General features: G+C 39.6%; 1 protein-coding gene across 1 annotated transcript in view; it reads right to left on the bottom strand.

Annotated features, from left to right (window-relative positions):
- Positions 1-3,538: 3,538 nt before the first annotated feature.
- LOC126198724 (cytochrome P450 4C1-like) overlaps positions 3,539-26,715 on the bottom strand; it is a 39,925-nt gene continuing 16,748 nt past the window's right edge. The window contains exons 4-12 of the mRNA XM_049935244.1: positions 24,088-24,273; positions 21,806-21,875; positions 21,405-21,531; positions 20,079-20,151; positions 19,894-20,003; positions 18,366-18,434; positions 11,438-11,609; positions 8,104-8,283; positions 3,539-3,797 (exon numbers count right to left, since the gene is read on the bottom strand). Coding sequence (XP_049791201.1) covers positions 3,640-3,797; positions 8,104-8,283; positions 11,438-11,609; positions 18,366-18,434; positions 19,894-20,003; positions 20,079-20,151; positions 21,405-21,531; positions 21,806-21,875; positions 24,088-24,273 — 1,145 coding nt within the window. The 3' untranslated portion in view covers positions 3,539-3,639. The remainder of the gene's footprint in view (positions 3,798-8,103; positions 8,284-11,437; positions 11,610-18,365; positions 18,435-19,893; positions 20,004-20,078; positions 20,152-21,404; positions 21,532-21,805; positions 21,876-24,087; positions 24,274-26,715) is intronic.

The raw sequence follows: 26,715 nt of genomic DNA, 5'->3' as shown, positions 1-26,715 counted from the left end.
CTTAAATATCCAGGGAACAGTGAATGACAACATATCTTCCGTAATGTACTTTGACAGTAGTGACTATGTTCGGTGAAATCGATGAAGGGGGCGAAAGATTATTACGATATGAACTGTCAGATAGGATTAGCAGAATTCTAAAAATTTCTGCTGATAATACTACTGTCTAATGTTTTTGCTTAGTGTTTTGCGTGACAATCTCTGTGGGTGGGAGTAAACGCTAGATAATGCCTACCAAGAACAGAGTGAATTCAGTGCTATGCAGCTGCATTCTTAGCTATACACTCCTGGAGCGCGGCACACCGCATACGTATTTAGATGTTAAAGTAAAAAATGGTATGAAACTGTATGAAGAGGCGAATTCAGTTTAAGAGGAGTTGAACGGCAGAGAGATTCCTTGAGATTAATATCGAATGTGTCGTGCGTCTGTAAATGAATTCACATTGTAGACTCTATAGAGATTATAGGTTGCAAGATGATAAGCAACCTGCACGTTCCAGTGCTGCAAGATGATAAGCAACCTGCACTGGAACGTAATGGCGCGGATTCTTCATTGTAAGTAACCGAAACATCTTCCATTTAATAATAATAATTTGTTTACATCACCTAAAATCGTCGTGAGGCACAATTACAAGTAAAAAGACATTGTCCCACAACTTGTTTTGGATGTAGGGCATCACCACCCCAAGGAAGTTTCGTCAGGTAGGGAAACAAAAGACGAAATCTAATGTAAAACATGAACTAGCCGTCTGAAGATGAACCTATCGGTCCGAAACCGGTAACGGCGCTATTTAAATAAATAAATAAATAGCATTGTCAAAAGTTGCTGAATGCTGTGATTTTCTGTGTAAGAGTCAACCAATATTCTATTAACAGCCACGGGCTCAATGTGTCAGTTTTTAACAAAACAGCACTCTAGGGATTGTTTCTGTGACAGTACTGCTCTAGAGTTTGGAGTCTTATCAGCCAGAGATGGCAGCAGATATCGAAAAAATTCATAGATACATTGTGGGGAGAGTAACAAGACGGAGCAGGCCATACGACTGCCCAGAGGAATTACATGTCAATGTTTCAAGGTTACGTGGCTTTAATCTCTCAAACTTGTTGGAGACGTTTGTAGAAACCGGATTCGAAGTAGACAATACATAATTCTGTTCCCATATTCCACGCCAGGTCAGTGAAACTGAGAGCAGAGAGATTAGTACTTGCGAATTCCTACAGACAGTTTCATTCGCAAATGGAAGAGGATCAAGTGTATATAATATTAGTATGAAGTACCGTCTGTTCGTGTACTGTACATTGATTTGCAGGGTATAAATGCGGATGTAGAGTCGTCGGTGATAGTCAAGAGTGTGCACGTTTACATGCTTTACATGTTTCTGTTTGTTATTGCCGCTTTCTAATACATCTTTCACAACTGTGGTCGAAGACTTATCGTTAGGGGAGACCGTGGCATTGTATGTTTAGATCTGCCTGAAGCGGCGGTAACTTCACCGGGTGACCGCCGGCCAAAAAAACTGGTCGTCTGGGGAACGAAGAAAGTGTTCACAAATCAGTCAGAAGTCAGTTCTATTCGGGCAGCCACCTCAAACAGATTATCGCCTTCAAAGCCAAGGCTTCTCCTTCTAACGGCCATTGCCACTGGCCTCTGAATACGAGATCGCTCCATTCTGCTGTACTCGCCGAATTCGTCGTTCCCCTGCTGTACTACTGCCGGGACTTTGTGTTCTTTCAGCAGTCTTTGACTGCAGGTTACAGTTTTTTCTGTACAACTTGTAAATTGTCTTTCGCTCGCCGTATTTTACCTCTGTCACCTTTAGGATTTAAAAGAAAGTGTTCTAGTCAACATTGTCAAAAGCTTTCACTAATTCTACAAATGCTGTAAAGGTAGATTTGCATTTCCCTAACCTATCTTCTATGTGAAGTCGTAGAGTCAGTATTGTCTAGCGTGTTCTTACATTTCTGTGGAATCCGAACTGATCTTCCACAAGGTCGGGTTCTACTAGTTTTTCCATTCTTCTGTAAAGGATCAATGTTAGTATATTGCAGCTGTGACTTATTAAACTGAGCATCCAGTAATTTTCATCGATTAAAATGAATATCTCTTGTGTTACCCAAGGATTTCTACTAGGCCTCCTCTTTTTACCTACTTGATCCTTTTCTGTCTTCAATATTTCATTTCTCAACGGTACCCATTCTTCATCTACTGTTTTCCTTTCCCCTGTTTTTGTCAATCATTCCCTAATGCTCCCTCTGAAACCCTCTACAACTTCTGTTTCTTTCATATTATCCAGGTCCTATCTCTTTAAATTCCTACCTTCTTGCAGTTTCTTCAGTTTGAATCTGCAGTTCATAAGCAATAAATTATAGTCAGAGTCCACATCTGCATATGGAAATGTCTTACTATTTAAATATGGTTCTTAAATCTCTGTCTCACCATTATATAATCAATCTGAAATCGTCCTGTGTCTGCAGGTCTCTTCCAAGTATACAACCTTCTCTCATCTGCGTCGGCCGCGGTGGCCGAGTGGTTCTAGGCGCTTCAGTCCGGAACCGCGCGACTGCTACGGTCGCAGGTTCGAATCCTGCCTCGGGCATGGATGTGTGTGATGTCCTTAGGTTAGTTAGGTTTAAGTAGTTCTAAGTTCTAGGGGACTGATGACCTTAGATGTTAAGTCCCATAGTGCTCAGAGCCATTTGAACCATTTTCTCTCATCTGCGGAGCTGGTTGGCATATAAACTTGCACTACTGTGGTGGGTGTGGGCTTCGTATCTGTCTTCGCTATAGTAATGCGTTCACTGTACTGTTCATAGTAGCTTATTCGCGTTCCTATTGTTTTTCTCATTATTAAACCTACCCCTGTATTACCACTCTTTGATTTTGTATTTATAACCCTTTATTCACCTGTCCAGAAGTCCTGTTTCACCTGCAACCGACCTTCACTAATTCCCACTATATCTAACTTTAACCTATCCATTTTCCTTTTTAAATTTTCTAACTCACCTGCTCGATTAAGGGATCTGATATTTCACCCTCCGATCCGTAGAACGCCAGTTTTGTTTCCCCTGTTGACGACGTCCGTCTGAGTAATCCCCACCCGGAGATCCGACTTTTTTACCTTCGGAATATTTCACCCGTGAGGATGCCATCATTTAACTACACAATAGAGCTGCAGGCACTCAAGAATAATTACGGCTGTAGTTTCCCCTTGCTTTCAGCCGTTCGCAGTACCAACAGAGCAAGGTCGTTTTCGTTGATGTTACAAGGTCAGATCAGTCAACCAAACATTTAATAACAGAGTGAAACTCGGCGTTCCCCATTTTTGATCGCTGTCGACACGCAGATCAATTCAGCTGGCTGTCAAAAACGAACTGAGCGTTGTAAATTTTTGAAGTTTTTTATACGATTCTTGGAATAAGTAACCATACCAACTACGAAGATACAACAAAAATGTTCTATTCTTTCACAGAAATTCACCAAACTTCAAATCACTATTGTATTAATATTTGTTGGCCAGAAAATATTGTAAATATAAAAGAGTTTATTTATTGCTATAGCTTACAGCACTTTATTTACAGAACTTAAAGCTAAGGACTAGAAACTTGGTGCGTATGACTAGTGGTCCAGTGTCTTCCGCACTACCGCGGCGTCAGGCGGACGTAGACGCCGTTGATTGGCCTCAACACCAGCTCGCCCACCACCCTCAGGTCCTCCAGTTTCTCCACCGTCTCAATACGGAAATTGCGTAAGATGTATGACAGCACTGTCTTCTCTTCCAGGATGGCGAACCTCTGACCTGCAAAAATCCCATAATAATTGGCCAAAATGGTACTAATCGATATTTTACTTTAACCTTACTTTAAAAAATTGAGCGTTTGGTATGTGTAATTTAGCAGTACCAGATAGCACAAGAGTCTGTTCACTACCATTGAAATCAACATGCTTTTTATGAATGTGAAGCTCTAGTATCTGTAGTGGAGAAGGACGTTGAAAGTTAGGGGAAACTGCGCGTGAAAAGGACCAACAGTTTGACAAAAATACGTCTGCTCTATACAAAAGTGCATTTCTTGTCAATTACAATGTATAGTTTATAAATATTTTCATTTCCCGTTTGTTCGTATACTTAGATTGAACGTAATGTTGCACAGGTTCCACGTCCCTCTGTCATTTTAAAATGCACCAGAATCCTTGATGCCTTCTTCTTTTCTTTACTTTTTCAGCTTTTAAATATAGATCGTAAACACAGACGTATTCTAGAAGACTCTGACTATCGGAACCTAAGTATTGGCGTATCTAGAAACCTGTGGCGTATTTGTAAGCAAAGATCTTATGACTTATTTGTTTTCTTCTTGCTTTAGGAATATGAAACACAGTGAATGGGTTTCCTGTGTTAGAAATGCCGAATAGAGAAATTTCATTCCGAACGGCTGTTTCGAGTCAACCAGCTCAAAGCAGCATCGAATAATTGCTTATCATTTGGTTCAACAGCCACCTACAGAAATTCGGTGTACAGGCATACAATACATTCACAATCATTCCTTGCTGTTATGGAGTCCGCGAAGCCTAACTAAAGCCGCTGCATAGGGAAGTGGATACTGGAAACTCTGTTACTGATCAGCTGAGAGTAACCGAAACCGAGAGAGCTGTAGAAGCTGTTACCAAGGAAGCTAGAATAAATGAAGGAAAGAAGAGAAAGAGCATGGAGGAAAAAGAAACAGGTGACTAACAGGAACATGCAACTTCAATGTTCTAAAACAGCATAGTGCTAAGCTAAGAAGTTTGTAGATCCTCTTTTGCGATTAACCGGAAACCTGAATTTTTATCATTCAGGTACACTTTCCTCTTAAATGAATGAAGTTAAATTCACCAAACGTGTCACGTATAATTAGAAGTACCTTATACATCTCCCCTGGCTACTATTTTCTGAAACTTCTAAAATATGGTGATTAATGCGTGTGTTTATTAATCCTCATTTGTATATATATTTCTCGTAATAAAAGAAATTTTCTTATTTTTCACATCAGGAAGTTAAAATTGATGTATAACGTACTTCCCTGAATGTTGCATGTAGCCTGACTGTTTTCCTAAGCTGTCGTGTTAGTGGTAGCAAAGGAAATGGAACGACAGTGAAATAGTGTTCTGTTTTTTAGCCTTTTGTAATTTTTTTGTCAATACCATAATATAATACATATGTAAATGATTTTCTCAAAAATACTGTGCCTAATACCGGTAATTGTTTTTACAAAACTTGAGCTACTTGTGCGTTGTGAGGGGGAAGAGAATTTTAAAAAAGCCGTCGGTTCAGGGACGAATCCCCTTAAGTACCGAAATGAAGAGAGAGTATGAAGAAAGGTGAGAGAGACTGTCAACTAAGCATGTCGCCAGAAAATATTCTCCTGAGGAAGCCTCCTAGTGCAGCTTTGTAGTTACAGAAGGGACCTGTTACACAGAATACGAGCCCAAGGATTGGGAGATTTGCGTTTCCACAAAATATGGAAACTTGCAGATTCAAGGAGAGGTACTTGCAAACAATGTAATAATCTGAAAAGCTTCCAGACAGAACTTTTCTTTTTTTCTTTTTTTTTTCAGAAGCAACCGACCAACACGTAATTCAAACGCCTAAATGAAGGCTCTGAACAGCTCAATCAAACAAATCATATGCCTTTAGGATATATTGTCGACCAACAACGTAGGGGACACTTCGCTACCAAACCCAACTTGAAGCAGTTTACTGCGATTGCGTTGACTTTCCCAGCGTAATAATTCTTGATAGTCTCCTCGGGTTAGCTACCGGATGCTAGTATCCAGTAGCTAAGCCGAGGAAACTACCACGAACCATTTCAGTGTCTGCCTGAAGGTAGGTCAAGGAACTGGTTCTGAATGCAAGCTTCGATGGGCAACATAGCTATTACTATTCTAGCCTTGCCTAGTTAGGGTGCAACACGTGCAGCGCAACCAGCTCCTGGAGCAGATGCCGTTCTATTTACATAGTATGAAAACCATAATTTGTTCAGAGCCGCACATATCGACAATTTGTTGAAATACATTAATGCTTTCATCATAACCATCATCTCCTTCCAAGAGATAGGTATTGTAGTCTTCTGTTCCAGGCTCTATCATCCATCCACCTCTTAAGATGTTCGTCTTGTTATCGCTTTGTGATCGGCCGTTACTTTCTTTGGCAATCTAATTTCTGTCGTTCTATCAACATGATCCTTCCACTTATTTCTATTTTCTGCTACCTTGTCAGTAGCTGAAACGAATTTTAAATCTAATCTTGTTGTTTCATTCTTTATTTTAACCATTTTATTATAATTCCTTACATATCTCGTGAGCTTCACTTCTGCTGCCTATATGCGTGATTCTTCTGTTTTCGTTTCTGTTCATGGTTGGTAGGTTGCTTGGGGAAGGAGACCAGACAGCGGTCTCATCGGATTAGGGAAGGATGGGGAAGGAAGTCGACCGTGCCCTTTCAGAGGAACCATCCCGGCATTTGCCTGGAATGATTTAGGGAAATCACGGAAAACCTAAATCAGGATGGCGGGATTGAACCGTCGTCCTCCCGAATGCGAGTCCAGTGTCTAACCACTGGGCCACCTCGCTCGGTGTTCATGATTTGGAACCATATCCAGGAGTATGTATAGCCGTAATTATATAGAGAAGACAGCTTGAAATTTATTAACCTTCTTCTAAAATGTCTTTGTCATTGTTGAAGTCAGTATCACATCCTAGATAACTGAAGTGTTCTAACATTTTCTCATTTTCGATCTGACTGGATTCTTCCCTGTGAAAGCCATTGTCATTGTCTTATTTACAGATATAGTGAAATTGTGTTTTGGTTAAATGTATATATTGTTCTTTGTAAGAACAGTCACCCTTTAGGAAAATTTATTTATAATAAGGAAACCATTGGAAACTATTGAAACACGTAGGTAATTTGACCAGAAACACAATTAAAGTTTATTGATTACAGGAAAGCCTTCCATAGAGTAGAAAGACCCTAGTTGTGAAAAAAATTAGAATAAGTTAATTTACCAGAGTACAAGTCATCTTGCCAAAGTTCTGGTTGTCTGAAAGTAATAGTAACAACTAGTAAAGTCACACTCTGATAAGTTTTACTAGGGTGCACTTATTATTGTTTTATCTCCAATTTCAGTGTATCATGGAAAGATGTTTTGGATGATGTACTAAAGAGTAAAGTGACCCTGTGATTAATTATTACTAGAATGGCAGTGTTATTAGTCTCAAATTAGTTATGGTGTATCATGGTAAGGTGTCTCTTATTTTGGATTCAAAATAAGTAAGTCACTGTTTAGTGTGTAGCTGCCATCAGTTTCGCCACGGGAAACGTAGTAATATTTTATAAGTATGAAATAGTTGTATTTTACTTTAATTACATCCTTCCAATTGATGTACCTAATACTATTATTGATCAAAGATGTCACATTTAGGTACTGTGTTAATGATCCATAAATATCATTAATGTAAGTTAGCCTTTTAAGGTGGAAAACATAATAAATCCATCACCAAATAAATAAGTTCCTAAAGTTTCGTAAAGGAGTGTACTACATACGTAGATGCCCAACATGGGACTAATTACTACAATGTATAACGTATCTCGTATTTGGGGAAGACGTCGGGGACTTGAGGTAAGATAGCCTACAAAGACCTCGTCACACAAAGAAACAGCAGAAAATATGGAATGAAATCTGCAGAGATGAAGAGATTAGCGTAACGCATTTAAGATTGTATATAACATGATGTAATGGAAATGTTTCAAAATGAGGTATCGTAGAGAAATTATTGTTATCTTCATCACTAATTTTACAAGTTTGTGGCAGATTACAAACTATAGCGCTTAAGATATGCATCAGACACTGTCTCAATAAACAAGCAAACAAGAAATTTGACACTACTACGTCTACTGACTACTTTCTTGGTTTCTTGACGTAACGTGGAGGAATTAAAGTTTTATCATGTCAATTTTTTTCAGTACATGGAGTTGCTTTGTAACAGTATGTAATCAGAGACTACCATAATATTTTAATATAAAGCCCCTTTGTGGTGCAGAATGTAGCAACGTTGTCGTTGGGACTGCTTACCTATGCAGTTGCGAAGCCCGGCGCTGAAGGGCACGTAGGCGTAAGGGTGCCTTCCCTGGGCGTTCTCTGGCAGGAAGTTGTCAGGGTTGAAGCGGTCCGGGTTCGGCCAGTGTTCAGGATCGCGGTGGACTTTGCGAATGTGCAAAAGTATCATTGTTCCCTTCGGAAGGTGGTAACCACCTGCCAGATGGACAAATCAAACATGAGGCTTATCATCACCATATATCACCATGTTGAAATTAAACCGCTATATGATAAAAAAAATTGAGATGGTCGAAGAATTCAAATATCTTGGAGACTGGATCAGCTGAAATGCCCTCGAGAAAAAGTTAATGGAGTCCAGAATAAGTAAAAATGAATGACTTTCCAGCTCACCCAAAACACATATAACAAAAAGTCCCTGTCATGGAATGTAAAAATACGCATTACAATAATGCCAAAAACTACACAGAAATGTTTTACACCGGAAGGATACACAGAAAAAATGCTCTGTACAAATTTATGCTGCTAAGGCGCACTGCAGTATTCAATTTACTCATTTCTGCTGCACGAAGAACCGCTTATGATAGCGGTCTGTGGAGCGCTTCCTACCTAGTGCATGAATCGGCGAATAAGCAGATACAGCCGTGACAAGCGAACGCAGCGCCACGTAGAGCTAAGTCAAAAGTGCACACGAACGAATTTTAAGCACTTTAGCAATGCCAAAAATGTCCCAAATCATCTATTTTTTGAATAACTAGCATTTCATATGGACAATTAAATTGTTGTAGATGTAATTGTTGCACAAGCGACTAGCAGAGGAAAAAAACAAGGCAATTTTTGATATTACAGGCATCTCCCACCAATCGTAACTTGTAATTGTTGACATTAAATATTTTATAACAATTTCTGTAGCACAGTTATTAAGATAATTTTTGAATAATTTTTCATTTTACTAACAATGAAACAGCTTCCTGATTATTATATGTAGTTGTTACAAGCATACGAGGTGTCTGTTAGATAAGGAAATAAACATTTTCCTTACATCGGGCACAACTGACAAAAGAAAAAATCTAGGCCTACAGATACTTCACAGTCATTCCTAGGTTTAGTTAGGCAAGACTGGAATTGAGTAAGAAATGGTCATAGCGTTGTTCGGTGTATTGTGCTGCATGGCAGGTGTACTGGATGAAATTCATAAAATATGGAGATGCAAACATACGATGAAGAAATAACTGAAGTTAACTGTCTGATAACTTTCTGAATAATGCTCCTCACAACTGAATTTTTTCATTTTTTTATTTTATTTGTTTAAATAAATTATATATTCTTCCAGATGGAATCAGAATTTCTTTTCGTCGTCTTCCTAAAAACAGGGTAGTCATTATGTCCAGGCCAACAAAAGCAATGAATTATTTTGTGTAAATGGTAAGGTGATAATAATAAAAAAAGGTTACTGAGTAATAATTTGGCAGCATGCAGGTAGTCATTCTACACAGATTTTGGCTTTGTGCACAATGCAACGTAGTATGGCTTACTAACTGTGAAATCATGAACACATGGGGTTGATGGCAAACCAAGGTTGGCAAAAAATTTGCAACGAAATAATCATTTTAAGAGTTTCAAACCGTACGTAACTTTTTTTCTTTTTTTTTTTACAAGTGAACCAAACTAACCAGGAAACACAATGGATTACTGTCAACAAAAATGTCGAATATTCAGAAAAATAATCACCAATTAATAACGCGTATGAGATGTAGGCAGTCATTCTACGTGGATTTTAATGTACAACACAATGTTACTGTAGTGGACTGTTAAGGCAGCCAGTCCACAGTGAAGTAGCCGAAAGGGCACGCGTCAACTCACGCCGTCTGGCGTTAAGTCTGGAACAGGATTCGTAATGAATGTGATAAAGAAAAGAACGTAGCTACTAGAACACTTAACTTTTATATTGTCCTTTGGAATACAGCATTCTGGATGATACAAGTGAGACTCTATCTTGAGGTACATGCAACGTTACAAATGGTTAATGGCGCCTTGCTAGGTCGTAGCCATTAACTTAGCTGAAGGCTATTCTAACTGTCTCTCGGCAAATGAGAGAAAGGCTTCGTACGTGTAGTCGCTAGCAATGTCGTCCGTACAACTGGGGCGAGTGCTAGTACGTCTCTCGAGACCTGCCGTGTGGTGGCGCTCGGTCTGCGATCCTGACAGTGGCGACACGCGGGTCCGACATGTACTAATGGACCGCGGCCGATTTAAGCTACCACCTAGCAAGTGTGGTGTCTGGCGGTGACACCACAGTTACATGTTATGTTTTGGTAGCTGTAAAATAATGAGCGCTTGGGGATGATGGCGAACAACGGTCTCCATACTGGATGCAAAGAAAAAAAGTCACTAAACTGGGATAAATATCACCCAAATTTATACGTGAACATCTATGGACAAACTACTACCGAACTATGAATCCTTATTGATCAACGCATGAAACATCAGTGGTTCACCCTCACACGAAGTCAATAGCTCACACTACCCTCTTGCCGGGAAGTTTACTAAAAGGAGCAAAATTAATGTACCTAAAAGCATTCCTATAGCGAAAGTGACGCTGAAAGATAGCTGCAACCAGTACTTATAAGAGACAGCCCTACAGAGAATTTCCGTTACCTTACCACGCCGAAGCCAAAATCCCTGGCATCACGGATGCAGAGAAACGGCTACACTTTCTAAAGAGTGGAGGGGGAAAAGGACGCGTTCGGCCTGACCAATCATTTCACCACAAATAAGTAACCTGACGTATATCTTAGACTCATATCACAGCATTCATTCCTTACTAACCTTGCTAAATTAAGGTTACCAATGGCTCTACTCTACTCACCCTCTGTGATTACCCACGCAAGCGTTCAGACTTACAATATACTCATTTTCATTTAGTCACAAACTCCGGAAAGGATGTGTATCAATAAATAAATGAACGAGTAAGCCCATCCCTTCTCCGGAAGCTATTGGTTTGCGGAATAATTGAATACGTCACAAGAAAGTCTCCGTTATAAATAAGCAACATGCCTCAGAGAATGTAATCGTAATGAAACGGTACTTATGAAACCCTTTCATGTAACAAGCTGGTACACCGTTTCAACTTCATGGTCGGCATTGTTTACTTCTGTTCAATAGCAGACAGTGGAGACTTGCAAACTGGAATACCAGTAGGCAAGTGGATTATTTGACAAATAACATAGAACGTTAAAGCATGCTCATAACTAATGTTAACGACATTCTTCCTGAACGTACGTACTACAAGTGGTACGTTCATTGGTGAAAGAGTCGACAGATGAAATATTAAACAAAGTGTTTCACATACCTACTTCTACATCCTGGGTAACCTTCCGGCCTACGAAAGGCACGCTGGGATAGAGCCTGAGCGATTCCTTGATCACCATCTCCAGATACTTCAAGTTGTTGAGGTCCTGCATCGAAGGATTCCGCCGGGCATCCCCTCCGAAGACGTCGTTTAGCTCTGCGTAGACCTTCTCCTGCAATCATTATTGTAATTGTTCAGATCAGATAGTGAGAGAACTAAGTAATGATTACGCAAAAGCGAACAGTTGCTGTAATATGCAGTATTCATCCGTGATTATGTCGTAAGCTCCTCTGCAAGGTACTATATAGCCTGTAGTATGAATTATTAATGGTTTTTCCTACAATTAAAGAATATGTTTCCCTCAAACGTGTTACATTTTATTTATAAAGTTTCTGGTTTGATCACTTTGAAGGTATGGGTACATAATACATTGACGGCAAAAAAATCCCAGCACTGAGAAATAATTAACCCAGAGTACAGAAATTTTGGGGATTCATTTCTCTAGGTAATGTGTTTAAGTGATTGATATCCTAGGTTACTGGAAGCGCGAGCTAAGCCATTGTAAGTCTGAAATGCTGGTACGTGAATAACTGGTGTAGCGACCAAAATGTTTAATGCAAGCCTGCAAGCGTGGATGCGTTTTGTTGTACAGGCGGCTGAGGTCAGTTTGTGGGATGGAGTTCCAAATCTTCAAATGTGTATGTAATCTTATGGGACTTAACTGCTAGGGTCATCAGTCCCTAAGCTTACACACTATTTAACCTTAATTATCCTAAGAACAAACACACACACCCATGCCCGAGGGAGGACTCGGAGTTCCGCCGGGACCAGCCGGATGGAGTTCCATGCTTGTTGCATTTCGTCCGTCAAGACAGGAATGGTTAATGCTGATTGTGGATGGCGCTGGATTTGTCGTCCAATTATGTCCCACACATGCTGGATTGGAGACAGATCTGGTGATTGAGTGGACCAGTGCAACACGACAACAATCTGCAGAGCATGTTGGGATACAATAGCGGTATGTGAGTGAGCGTTATCCTGTTGGGAAACCCTCCCTGGAATTCTGTTCATGAAGGCAGCACAGCAGATTGAATCAACAGGCTGACGTACAAATTTGCGGTCAGGGTTTGTAGGATAACCACGAGAGGGCTTCTGCTGTTATACGACATCGCACCCCAATTCATAACTTCAAGTGCACGTCCAGTGTGTCCTGCTTCGGGAAAGGATGTGTGTGATGTCCTTAGGTTAGTTAGGTTTAAGTATTTCTAAGTTCTAGGGGACTGATGACCTTAGATGATAAGTCCCATAGTGCTCAGAGCCATTTGAACCATTTCAATCAGTTGTGTCACTGTGGTTCCAACCAGTGCTCGAACCCCTGCCATACACCTCTTGGTAGCGCCACGTGACCGAGCCTTCCCGTAACCACCGCTGCCCACAGTCATGTACAGGGTAACTAACGCTTACGACCATTACAACGTGTAAACCTAATTTACATCCTGTAAACATAAGTAAACCTGATGTACATCCTCATAATGGTGAGACTAGCCCCACTCTTGTGCGACTGTTGCTAAATTTGAATATACATGTAAAAACAAGCCTACCAACTTCCGTTGGTGTCACTAAACTCTTTCTTCGTTTTTGGATCTTTTTTCCGTGTTCTGGTGTTTTAGATTAAAAGCAGTGCTTCCTTATAAAATATGCGTGCATTTCACTTATGCCATTTTTGGCTCTTTTTTACCTATTCTGAAAGCCACTGTTTTTTATTTCTTTTTTATCCTAGAATCGAAAAAACTTCGCAATTTTTTGCGTTTTTTAAGCTCCTTGTTTCTCACCCAGTGTTTATGTTACCTCCACTTCGTCTCACTTTTGAATACTTCACAAGAGAAAGACTCCTGTAGTTTCACGTGTTTCGCACTCACCACAATATGTATTTTATTTATTGGTTCTCTTTGTAGGTTGAAAACTTGTGAATGAGGTAAAATGAACCTGAATAAAACCTCAAACACCAACGTCAGGTGATTAGTAGTGTCATGTAGATTAGCCTCCGGAGACGCTCTCTGGGGATGGATTCTGTGACTAAAAACTTTGGAAGCATCTATACTCGTATTTATTGGCCTTTGGAATTAACTATTTAGCGAGAGAAATGAGTAACTACAGATTTGGTATACCGTGTGATATATGCAGCGTACGCATTGGAAATTAATTCCAGACAAACTTCATGGTACACTTTGTACGTTGACGCATTCAGTACAGTCCATATATCACAACTTCTTACTCTGTAACCTTTGTGTCTGACTTATAAATGTGATATCCGCTTCTTGCAGAAACTGACCAATACTGACATAGTCTGTTGTTCTGTTGTGGTCAGCTGTCGTAACAGGTCCGTCACAGATGAAGGTTTGGGAATTAAGGCTCTGATCAAGGCCTTAAGAAACTAGTGCCGTTACCTATCATAGCGTGAACACCCTAGTGTCACATGGTTGAGGTCTGTAATCTCAGTTGTGTGGACTTTGCAATTTGGAGATGGCTGAACTTTTATCTTACAAAGATGTGAAAGGTAACAGCCGTGACACAACCGGATGCGCATATAGTAGTAGTATGACGTCTGGGTAGCTTTATTTGAAAGAACCATGTTTTTCGCTAAATATTCGGCATTTTTGCGACATATCTTCCTTTGGACTGTTGTGAGTTCTCACACGTCTGTGAATGTGCTAATATGTAACGCTACTAATCACATAAATAGGCTGCTTAAAGCAGCGAAATCAGTCACGAATAAATTATCAGTTATCAGCGGTGTGTGTGTATTGACAGAGAGAGAGAGAGAGAGAGAGAAAGAGAGAGAGAGAGAGAGAGAGAGAGAGAGAGAGAGAAGAGAAGGAAACAAAGAGATTAGATTGTGGCAAAAAGGGGGATAGAAAGAAAAGAGTGTGTGTGTGTGTGTGTGTGTGTGTGTGTGTGTGTGTGTTTGTGTGTGTGTGTGTGTGTTTTTTGATAGGTGCGAGCGAGTGTAGAGCAATGAGGATGTCTTAGATGTCCAGCAAAGATGTGAGCGATGGCGGTGGGACAACAGTTTTAGGTTCGATTGTAGAAGGTCGGAAGGTGATTATGGGAAAGAAACTACGAGGAGATAGTAGAGGTGAGTGGTAGGAGAGGGGTAGCGTTGGTGATGGTGGGTGGATGATACTTGTAGACGTTTGCTCGTATGACTAAATTTAATGTTATATTAATTGGTCTATTAGTTTAAAAAGTGTATTGCTAGCCAGGTTGGTCTCATCGTTTATGAGTTGCTTCTGTTCTGTTAGGATTGTGTGAATATTTTGGTATTATTTTGTTGGGTGACTAGCTTTTTGTTTGTTGTTTATCCGTGTGTTTCTGGTTGTAATTTTATGTTGGTAATGTTGAAAGTGTGATTTGTCCCGTACTTCCATTGTCTTACATGTTCTTTGTAACTTACGTCAAATATTCTCCTAATTTGACCTATACATTTTCCATCACAAAAAATACATTACATTTCAGTTGGTGTAGTCGTGATTTATGGTACAGACCTGATTTGCTGTTGATTTTGGAAAGAATTTTAGAAATGAATCCCACTTTTTATGAGCTACATTCACGCTTTTGGTATTTGAAAATATTTCATATTAGGTTGTTGCATTTGTATACTACCTTCTGTTTTCTTTTTCATTCTCACTGAAGTATAATATAAAATATAGGTATATGATTACATCTCCACATATGTCACCCACTGACTATCGCCCCAACCCTCCCACTCAGTTCCCTTTCACCACTACCATCTTCTTCCAGTTGCCCTCCCTATAATCATTTTCCCACTCTCAAATTCGAACTACTACCCTCGCTTCCCACTTCACTCACATCTCTGATGAACTTATAAGACATAGTCACTAATTTACGCTCACAAACACAATTCCCCTCTCCCCCCCCCCACACACACACACACACCTCCACACACACACACACACACACACACACACACACACACACACATGATTATGACAAAAATCATGACACCCACTTCTCTGCTAAATATCTCAGACATACTCACTTTTTTGCATTCATCACACCGCCACTCCCCCGCTGCCCACACAAACAAGTCTTTTCTTTCTACTGCCCCACCACGCAGTTTAATCTTAGCCTATTTTTCTCTTCTCTCTCCACGCACGCATATGCACAAACACACACATGGAAGACTATGATGAAAAAATAGCGTCATTCACAGGTTAGTAGCACTCACAACATACACGGAAAACAAATGAATAAACATAAACACTGAGCTGAGTGTGGAACACGTGGAAGGTTTACAAAACTGAGATGAAATGGAAATAACACCAAAGAATCGTCAACAAACATGGTTTCAAAAAATGCGTAAAACTGCTAGGGGTTAATGTGTAACTGAGTTTCTTTCTACTTCACCCTCCGCTAACAAAGAAGGAATAAAGCAGTAGTTTGCAGAATATGTGAACAAGAGGCATGAGCTTCGTAAGCACGCTAAACACAAATTTTATGCGTAAATTAAGTTTTTAATACAAAAATTACAAAAATGTACCAACATATTATCTGTCCGTATTTGAAGAATGAGTGCAGAAGATGCTTTATAAGTAAAAACGAAACGCATCTGGTGTAAAATACCCTTTTACTGAAGTAAGCTTAAGATGGTAAAACAATTAATAGTTGATTATATCAACTGTTGTGGAACATGGACATGGAAGCGAACATGTAATCTATCACATATTGGGAAGCGTGTTAATGTCCACAGATACAACACCTGGCGTAAAAATGAAATTCAGTATCCATAACTAAGTTCTCAGTGACTAAGGATGTAGTTTAATACTAATCTTCAATCATTTGCCAAATAAAATAAACTTTACGAGGGACAGCAAACAAAATTTTGAGTTGTAAGATGGCAAGAACTATGCCCCTTACATGAAGTCATTAAAGATCACCTAATTCACGTTGAGCGAACAGTAGGGCTGAACAAAATGACTGACAAGGCACAATGCATCTTATAGGGGGTATAGTATGGACATATTGGAATAATTAATGTCAGGTGATGGTTTTAAAATAATTCACATGACATGAAAACTTTGTGGAAACGAGTTGATTTACTGGATGCTAGCTTACCCCAGGGAAGTATTTAAAGTTGACTGTAGGGAACGGCGAAGGGAAGCGACAATAGGCAGCTTAGGGCGGCTCAAGCTCTGAGAAAGCGCCTTAAGATGAGTGACAGCATGGGTGGTTGACCCCGACCCCATGCTGGTGTACCGGGAAGCAGACAGAGAACTTGTACACCCGTTGATAAATGTCCGTCATCCCGTTTTCAGGGAAACATGCGAGAAAGCCGCCTAAAGCTACGGTGGAGCGGTCAACAGAGGTCAAAATATGCATGTTCATGAGTATAGCAACTTCACACTGAATTCACGGTCCGCAGAGTCTGAAGTAAATCAGGTGAAGAGCGACAGAATGAAATACGCCGGCCTCCGATGGGAACATATGACCGAGGAATTTGAAGTACTCTCCTGGGAGTCAGAATTCCGGAAAAATTGGTGTTTGTGCAGACGCTAACCTTGATGGGTGGCCTGGGAGGAGCTAAATAACAGAAGTTGAGAGGAAGGGAAATTTTGTGGGAATTTGTTCACTTCCCAGAGCAGGCATAGGTTGGCGCTGGGAAGCGACGCATAATTAACGCGACTGGCGCTGCAATTGGCATAAATGATTTTGTTGGAGGGGAAACAAAGGCGAAGAGCGGACTGGGAGAAGTCCCCGTAGAGGTTTTCCGTTCCCAGCTTCCCTAGAGTGCGGACGTGGCGTTCTTGACTCAGCTTGCCTGAGAAAGAGTGAGCATCTCTGCAGTTTAGGACTTAGCAAAGGGAACGATTGAGCTTGGAGATAGGAAGTTTTGGTTCAGCTATGCACTGAGCAAGGTAGCTAGGAGTGAACAGACGAGCGCAGCCTTGCAGCACCACGAGGTCGGCCGATGTCCACACAAAGACGCCGCTCCGCCACGCTGTATTCGGTGATATTGCGCCCGCTCTGGCCACTGATTAATTTGTTGGATCACGTCGGCAAAGTTTCCACGAGGGTTTCATGGGCCGTGTATTGTAGAATTCTTCTCGCACTTCACATTACGCCTGGGTCAGTCGGTAGGAATTACTTTTGAGTTAGCGCGCTTTACTCCACACAAACGCAATTTATTACCACTGCCTGATGGGAGAGTCTTGTAATGTGATGATTGAAGGTCGGGAGTTAAAATAAATTTGTGCTAATCGATTGCATCTGTTTTAATCAAGTAGTTGAAATCCCAAGTCACTTTCTAAATTAATTTAAGGTTCAACATTTGCATCTGGTGTTCAATAGCTGAATATAACATCAATGTGCACCCCTTTTTATTTAAAAGTGATCAATTCTGAATAAATTAATGTCAACACTGCCACCGCAGTTCAATCAGGAGTCACAGGGCCATATTACGTTTTTTGCGTTATCCGATACTGCGGCAGTTTTGCACTCTCTGTTGATCTGTTAGTCAATTAGTTGGGGTGAACACACGCCAAAACCAGCTAAGTGATGGGTGGGGTGTTGCAGAGTCATATCTTAATTCATTTTTTCTGAATACTTCCTTTGGTTCAACAGATAAATATTTTGTTAGGCTATGGAAGCATCTTTAGTGCAACAGAAAAAAGTTTTACATTTTTAATGTGAGTTAAGACGAGGACTTATATTTTGGTTGGTATTAAATATTCAAGAATCGTGCTACTCAGTACCACAAAAAAATCATATAATAGTGGTCTGTAAGAAGTCACATTTCTAATAATATCGACAGAAATTATTCACGTATCTATGACACCTACGAAAAAGGGAAGTAAATTGCTAAGGAAATGTACTCATGTATTTTCCATTCCATCACTAATTTGCTCACCTGAACATCTGGATGATGGCCCAGCAGAAAAAGCGTCCAAGCCATTCCGACCGACGTAGTGTCATGGCCCTGGAAAACAAAAACACTGTGTTACAGTCGGCGACTCCACCTCATTCATGAGGTAAAACTGTAATAATTGTCTATGTAATGATAAATCAGACGCGAAAATGTTTTCTACCGCATACGAATGAAAACCACAAGATCAATTAAAACAGATACCTCATCCTCTCGGAAACGACTAAGCTAACTCCTGGAGGAACTACAATCGATATTCATTGACGCCCATCATTGACGCAGCATCATTTAAGACATGGACTTACGGCATGAACAGTGTTGCTGTTCTCGCATAAAGAACAGACAGATGGAATCCTATTGTATGACATCGTGGGTACATCGGCCTAAAACCTATTGAATTATTTCGATGAGTTCGAGTGAAAGACGCTGTCTGTCGTTACCACCCGCTTCACAAAATCTAAACGATCGCTTGGCGTAATGGTGTAGCACTTCTTACCACAAAGTTAAAAAGAGCCAAATTGGTTTTAGTTACGGATATGTTTCTTTTTGCGTGTTTTTAGAACTTTACTCATTTATATCCTGCAGGAGAGCCCACTCCTTTTTTTTTCGAGGATAAAGTGAAAGTCCAAAGCATTCTAACCGCAGATTTTAGACGCTCTATTTTAGTACCAGCCTTCCCGTTCTTAGGGCAAAGATTAAATGCCAGTTTGACATTCGTAAATAATAGCCTTTTCATCGAGCAAAGGTAAATGCAGAAAAATCAAGATTAAGTTTTACCTGCAGATGAAGCATGGCTGTTATTTGTATTTCTTGTGTATCGCCGAATAGTGCGAGAAGATAACGGCATCTCAGTCTTCTGCGCAATAAAGTTGTGCTTGTAATTCGACACGTATGAACTGTTTCTCGTTAAACAACGGGAGGAATTATGTAATAGCTTACCATGGCTAAATACGTAACGTAATAATCGATATTTTCTTGATTTCATGTCCGTATCGCTTAAATATACGGCTGGCAACTCTTATGAGTCCTCACTTAAACGATATCATTAAATACGCACCGCAGACCAAAGGAAAAGTACGAACTTAGTTTAGTTTGAGCTGTTGTATCTTTACAGATCCAGCGAGTGAACATTGTGCCTGAACTGTGGTGGGCGACCTGCTTAACTAAGGGTCTACGAGTAACTGAGAGATTAACGATAGTGATATGAGAATCTAATTAATATCTCATTGAGTTCAATAGTGTTCAAGATATTTGAACAACGCTTCTTAAATAACTCAGTCGTATCAGACAGAATGAAACAAGAATGCCGAGCCAGGGTCAACGTGAATTTCGAATTAAGTTTCATTTCATATAATCCCGTGTATATATCTGGTGAGCGTTTTAGGCAGTCCTGTACGTTAACAGACAAAGAAAAGGATAATCTTCCTCTCAGCGATGGCCACCGTTAGATTTCAGAAAAAATTATTCTCTTAAGTTCATTTAGTATTGGTAGAAACAAGTATTCTTCGCTGACCTCAAACATGAACGTGTCGACTTCCTCTTGTATTGCCTCATCAGTGAGTTTCTGTGATCCCTCAGAAGCTTCCAGCAGCATGTCCAGAAACGCCACTCGCCGCTTCCTACCTGTAAAACATGATATCATTCGTTGGAGAACTTCACGTAATTTCGCTTATAAGACACCAACGGAAGTCGACTTACCAAATTCGTCAACACTGTCTGATGTTGTCTTCTGCTTATTTGATTGCCTTGACAACCTCCTTTCATTAATTACCTGAAAATGAGAGAAAAAAGTGATTCAGCAATTTTGTGTGAAACAATGGACGTTTGTGACCGCAGGAAATTGAAAAATAACCTATGACTCTAAATTTCCATGTAACTCATTGGAAAAATAAATCTTTCTTAAGTAATTCTCTTTGAGCCTGTACGAGATGTATGATGGACGAAGCAAAAGTGAAGCACAATCTACCTCAGGTACCGGTGCTCTAACTTTACTCGTCAGAGTTTGGTGCAAAGAATGCAGCCCCTCAACCGTTTAAGTTCATTGAACATTTCCGTTGGGCTTCCTTCCGGCCTATACTGACGGTCGTGTTACGATCCTGTTAGAGTGCTCTGAATTCATCCGATGACCTCTGTGATTCCTGGCCGAATTGAATTCCAAAGACTTTACTGACACTCCATAATATCTCGCAGTAGTGTCTTGCATGCTGTTAACTTTACGGATGCACCGCAACATTCACGAATACAAGTGCTCTATTTACTTTCCCTACGGCTAATATAATTCTTCGTTCCAAATTATGTAGCTTACAAATATTACTCCTACTGTTCTAGAAACGACGAAACTTTCTTTCTTTATTTTACATGCATCAGAAAGGAAAATTAGGTCCAAACACTGGTAGACACCACGACACCAAAGGTTCTGAAATTCAGAGACTAGGATGAGAATTTTTGTGCTCCGGTCAGTTTGCTTCTCTCAGTTTATGTGGTGAACACTTGAGGAAATGAGATGTGGAAGGTTTTAACCTTAGAGAACAAATTCCATGTACGACGTACTAAATGAAAGGAATATTTAGTTAGAATGAGACCGGTGTAAAAGAGAAACGTTGCTCTTTCTGCGGAGCTGTGACCATAACTTAGTGACAGCGCGGCTTATAATTTTGTAAGTAGAGCATTATTTGACTCTATAATGTAACACTGAAAATATTTGATCGTAGGGTGCCTAGAGATTGGTGCGTCACCACTCGCCAGTCACACAGCAGATGATATTTCGTACTGAGCTGTAACACTATTGAGTGACATACTAAAATCTATATTTCAAGCTCAGTTCGACCTGTTGCTCTGCAGGGTTTGAGAAGTTTTTGCTACCCACACATTACTTTTGTTATCATTATAAACACAGTCCACGGTTTCTTGCGTTCTTGAAACACGTCGCATTCATTCAGCTTGCTGTATGCATTCTGAGTATTTACATTAAGCTGTACATTCGGACAGGTTCTTCTTACTTGTGGCGTTTTAGTATGAAAGTACCTTTTTAGTGAACCCCTGTAGGATTTCCACATTCTTAAAGAACTGTTTTCCCGTAGCAGTCTTCTTGTAGATAAAATCGCTGTGTAGCCACGGCGACAGACCTCGCTTAATAGTCATCTCACTGGCACTGAAAAGAAGCAAAATTTCCCTCTTTTAAAACTATGATCAGTTTATGGTTGCTCCGGTAAATCTTTCTGATACTACTGGCATATCTAGAATCAGATCATTAAAGGACTTGCTTATTCTCATAAATGAAGTTTCCGGGTACTGAATCTTGACGTATGATTAGATGCAAGTTACGTACAAATTCCATCTCTTACCGACTTAACAAGGTGCTTGGGGTGCTAAGACGAAAGTATAAATTAATTCATTGACGCAAGCAAAAAGCTGCGAAAGCTTACCTGTAGACGGCAGACACGTACGCAGACTGAGAGCCTCTCTGGGCGTCTACAGAAGTTCCCATCGCCGTTTCTAGAAAAAACAGACGAGTCAGCTGTACAGTTAACTTTACCACTCCAAGAACATAAAAAAAAAATGGGAACAGCTGAATGGGTAGCTTATAGTGGCAGTCATTATACAGAGTGTCCGGGCTAGAGGTATAGAAAAACATTTGATAATTTTTATTTTGGCTGGAGCCATAGTAACCGTAAATTTTTTGAATGATGCTTCCGCCATTTGGCTATAATAATTTTTATTTTATTGTTATACCATCGATAGAAATTGTCTGGTATTACTCGATAATTTAGCTTGTCTCATACGTTGCCAGTTGAATGAATAACCTACCGATTTAACCACTGAATTTTTAGATACTATTATCAGAGTGACCGAACAACTATTGTTTTATACTTGAGAAAATACTTTATATTGTGCATTTATTTTCTTATGGAATTTTACCATTTTATTAACCGCATGCTAATTGCAGTGCAGATGTTGACGAAGAACTTACTCATGCTATTTCACAATGCATGGTATGGATAAGAGTACACTAATTTTATTAGTACTTCAATAAATTTTATAACATGGACTCTACAGAAGTTTTATTTATTCGTCAGATAGTATGGATTTGAGTCCAACAATCTCGTGAATTTTGGTTCCCATCCTTTGGGGACCCACTTCTTCAGACTACCCCTTCCCCCTCTGTTCCCTGTCCCTCCCTTCCAGTGTCACGTTTATCGGGTTTGAATTACTTCTCACTTTCTGTTGACTCCACAGCTGCATCCATGTTCCTTCCCCCTTCCCACCATTCCGTCACCACTGTATTGTGGTTTTCTTGGTGGACTGTGCTGCTGAGAGGGACATTTGGGAGTGTCTGCGTACTGCTGTTGCTGTTTGCAACGATACATATTACTACTCGCCTATACAGCGCATCATGATTTACACAATTAACTGTATTATAAGCTAGAAATTCCATGTTTGTTACAAATATATCATGACACGACTCTTGACGATGTTTACATGTGAACTCTAATAATGGACCTCCATGTAAACACTGTTAAGTACCGATAAATACAGAGATAACGTAACCATCACACGAAATAAAAAGCTCAGCTGCCTTGCTCCCTAGCACACCACATATCACATTGGGCACACTGCGATGTCTCTCAGACTATCTTTGGAAGATCACTTCATCTATGCCCATGTCACTTATTTTCCACAAAGAATACTGTGGCGCATATAAATTAGTACATGGATCTTGTGAGCTCTGCAAGATCCATGTACTAATTTATATTTACGTGACAAACCCTAATTCTAGGGCTATATTTTAATTTTGACAAATGGATCTATGCCGACACTTGTAAAAACGGCGATGGTACATTAGTGCTTACTAATGTAAAATTGCAAGTACCAGTCGTCGATCTCATATTTCTGCAATGCAAGAGCTCTCTAATTTGTGTTAAAATCTATTCTTGACTTAAGTTTCATACTTTTCTAATGTAAGCTATGATGTTCATTGTCCTTAGACCACCTTCTGAAGAAGACAAATTTACATTTGTCGCCCACATCTCGTGGTCGTGCGGTAGCGTTCTCACTTCCCACGCCCGGGTTCCCGGGTTCGATTCCCGGCGGGGTCAGGGATTTTCTCTGCCTCGTGATGGCTGGGTGTTGTGTGATGTCCTTAGGTTAGTTAGGTTTAAGTAGTTCTAAGTTCTAGGGGACTGATGACCATAGATGTTAAGTCCCATAGTGCTCAGAGGCATTTTTTACATTTGTCGAAACCTAGGTAAAGAATTCTTTATCTATTGCAACTGGTCGGCTGTTTATAATTTTATTAAAATAATTGTGATCCCACAGTCTGACCAAGATTTTTGGGAAGTTCCCCTTGGTCACCAGGCGAATATTGGAACTGCAAATAGTCTCCCACATATTCCCAATTGGGATTTTCTTTGTTCTCTTCCAACCTTATATGATATTTCGCTGAAAAGAACGAAGTTCTAAAACAGCCCTCCCTGTTCTCACGACTTGCGATTGAAAGAAGTAAAAAATATTTTGAGTTGCAGGTTGACAATTATTATTATTATTATTATTATTATTATTATCAGTATTATATATCTGAGTTTAAAAAATTATTTCGTGTAGTTAAGGGTACATGATTTAGTCATCTCTTATGTGTATTACTAATGGCATATTTTTGCTATCGGTTTATTGTGGAACGTGCACAGTCATTCAACGGATCATAACTTACCACAGATAATATCCAGAGCACAACGGGTGATATATGGATAGATATCGAATGGCTTTCCATCGGCTTTGGTCTTCAGTATGTCTATTAGTATTTCCGACTTCTCTGCAAAGACATCAATGAAGTTGTCGAGAATTTTGAAATGGAAAGCAGGCGTGATCATCTTCCGCCGTGAGTGCCATTTTGCTCCTGTCCCACAAAAGTAAATTCGTTAGTTTTGGTACAGCCACAACTGATATATACAAGTAAAACCAAAAAACAGAAACATTGGTAAAATTCATGAATGACGTTCAATATTTGTCATCAACGAGTCTGTTTTAACAGTAGTAATTATGTTAATTAAAATTGTGGTGACCAGCTTTATCAAACTGAAAATAATTTTCGAAAAACAAACTGATTATTTTGACATAATTTTTCTTTGACAATGCTTTACCTGATGTATTATGATATAGTACAAAACAGTTTGATAATAAAATTGTGTGACTACTAAAACGTATTTGCGTCCGCACAACCTCCAGTCACTTCTACTCCTCAGCCAACTGCTGTTGCTAAATTAGACATTATTAAACACTCACGAACCTATAGAGTATCCTTTCGCCTCAATTATTGAAGAAAACTATCCAGAATCAAAGTTGTATAAACGATTTAAAATATGAAAAACAACGAAGAAGGGGTGAGAACGGATTGTTACGGAGGCGCATAAATTCACTGATGAAAATCTGTTCCGTGCGTTATGGCGAATGGTCCAAGATTCTAAGTACACATTAACTCATTGTCTACATTAGGAAGGTGATGAAAGTGAGGCTGAATACTACAAAGAGGCCTCGGCTTTATTATTTATATACAAGACACTTTCTAAAGGACTACTTAGTAAACTATAGAAACGCGTAGATGGCAGGCATAGGGAGTATTAAGGGGAATTTTGGAACTAAAAGTCTTGTCAGGAGCACATCCTAATCGTTAAGCTCACAATCCAAGACGTAATACTAATGTTTTTATTCCACGCCTAAGTGTCTGTCGGCTTGAAAAAGACGTGGACTGTGTTGACATTACTTCTGAATTATTAAAACTGGAATAGTTTGCTGCGACTAATCACGCAATTACTAATAGACATAAATTTAAGTTTTAGAGAAGTACTGAGGTGCGAACGGGTGTCAATCAAGCATATGATAATTCCCCATCTTATTCGATTATGTCCTTGAGAAATTAATCCAAGAGGTTGCAGAAGAACTAAGAAATAGTGAACTGAATAACGAAATGGAACTGGGCTGAAAACAGTAGTAGTATTCGGTATTCGGGTTTAGTTGACATCCTTGCCACATAGTCTGGAGATAAGGCAGTGGAACATCAGGGTTTCAAAAATAACTGCAGAAAAAAAAATAATCAGGTGTCTTACACAAAGACTGAACATATGGCACCAATATTAAAGACTGCAAAAAATGGATAATATAAATATGAATACACAAAAATCATGCTTCTGAAGCAGATAGTATACAGTACAGTTAATTTTCTTCTTATTCCTATTCTCCTACCCTTCAGGTATGAAGCGAATTTGCCTCTTACTGTACCTTCATAGTGCTCAGAGCCATCTTACTGCACCTATCTTTGCTAGACTCTTCCTCTACCTCTTCTTCCTTTGCGCATGTAATTTCCAGCCTTTAAGGGGAGTCTTTCAATCTCCCTTCTTTGTATGTGTCCGTTCGATTTTCTTCTACAACCTAAATTTTTTTCTAAATTAGACCATTTACTCTATTATCTTTACTTCTTAGTCAATCTTCTATTGTGCAGCCTTTATCGCTTTTCAGAAATTTCATTTATTGTGCTTTTTTGCTTTTTGCTAATCGCCCAGAAGAATTTAATTACAACATCTGGTAACTGAGTGTAATAAGCTTAATTGTCAAAACTTTGCTGTAGCTATTTGTCTCCTCACATCCAAGCTAACTGGAATGGTTTACTCATCCTAAGATTTTCTGATTCATCACTACTTCTGTTCTAATGTGTCCTTTGCCAATCGAAGTTATTATCGTTTTCTGTTAAGATCTACATGTCACATTCAGCAGTTATCTGTTTCAGTAAATAAATTCTGTTCTGGACGTAATCTTCTTGATCTGCTAGGATCATTGCATCGTCGATATATAGGAAGTTATTTAAAAGAGTTCTTCTGTTTAGGTGTATACCTTTTCGAAATTCTGTTTCCTGAGATACGTGTACGTAAATGTTGAACAAAGTTGCAGAGATACAGCAGCCTTGTTATACTCCTTTGTTCGCTGGTATCTCAATACTCGTTTTTCTGTCGAGATCTAGAATGATAGTCGTGCTCTGATATAAACTTATATCAAGTTTATTAAATGTTCCAGATATTCGCGATTCGTTATTATCTTCCAAAGTTTCTGTGTACTGACGTTTTCGAAAGCTTTTTTTAAAATTGATAAAAGCAGTGTGTTTCTTTAGCGCATTTTAGACTTTATGTGTTTGTACAGCTGTAAAATAGAAGCTGCGTCAATCATTGAGCGTCCTTAACTAAAGCCCATTTGTTCCACATGCAGTGCTACTTCCGTTCTGTTTTTAAGACTTGTGTTTAAAATCTTGGCATATATCATGTGTGCTGAGTCCAGCAAACTTTTATTCCTC

Source organism: Schistocerca nitens, chromosome 8 (genome assembly GCF_023898315.1).
Source record: "Schistocerca nitens isolate TAMUIC-IGC-003100 chromosome 8, iqSchNite1.1, whole genome shotgun sequence".
Taxonomy (NCBI): domain Eukaryota; kingdom Metazoa; phylum Arthropoda; class Insecta; order Orthoptera; family Acrididae; genus Schistocerca; species Schistocerca nitens.
The sequence above is the reverse complement of the archived record's forward strand: the minus strand, read 5'-3'. Positions and strand labels throughout refer to the sequence as shown.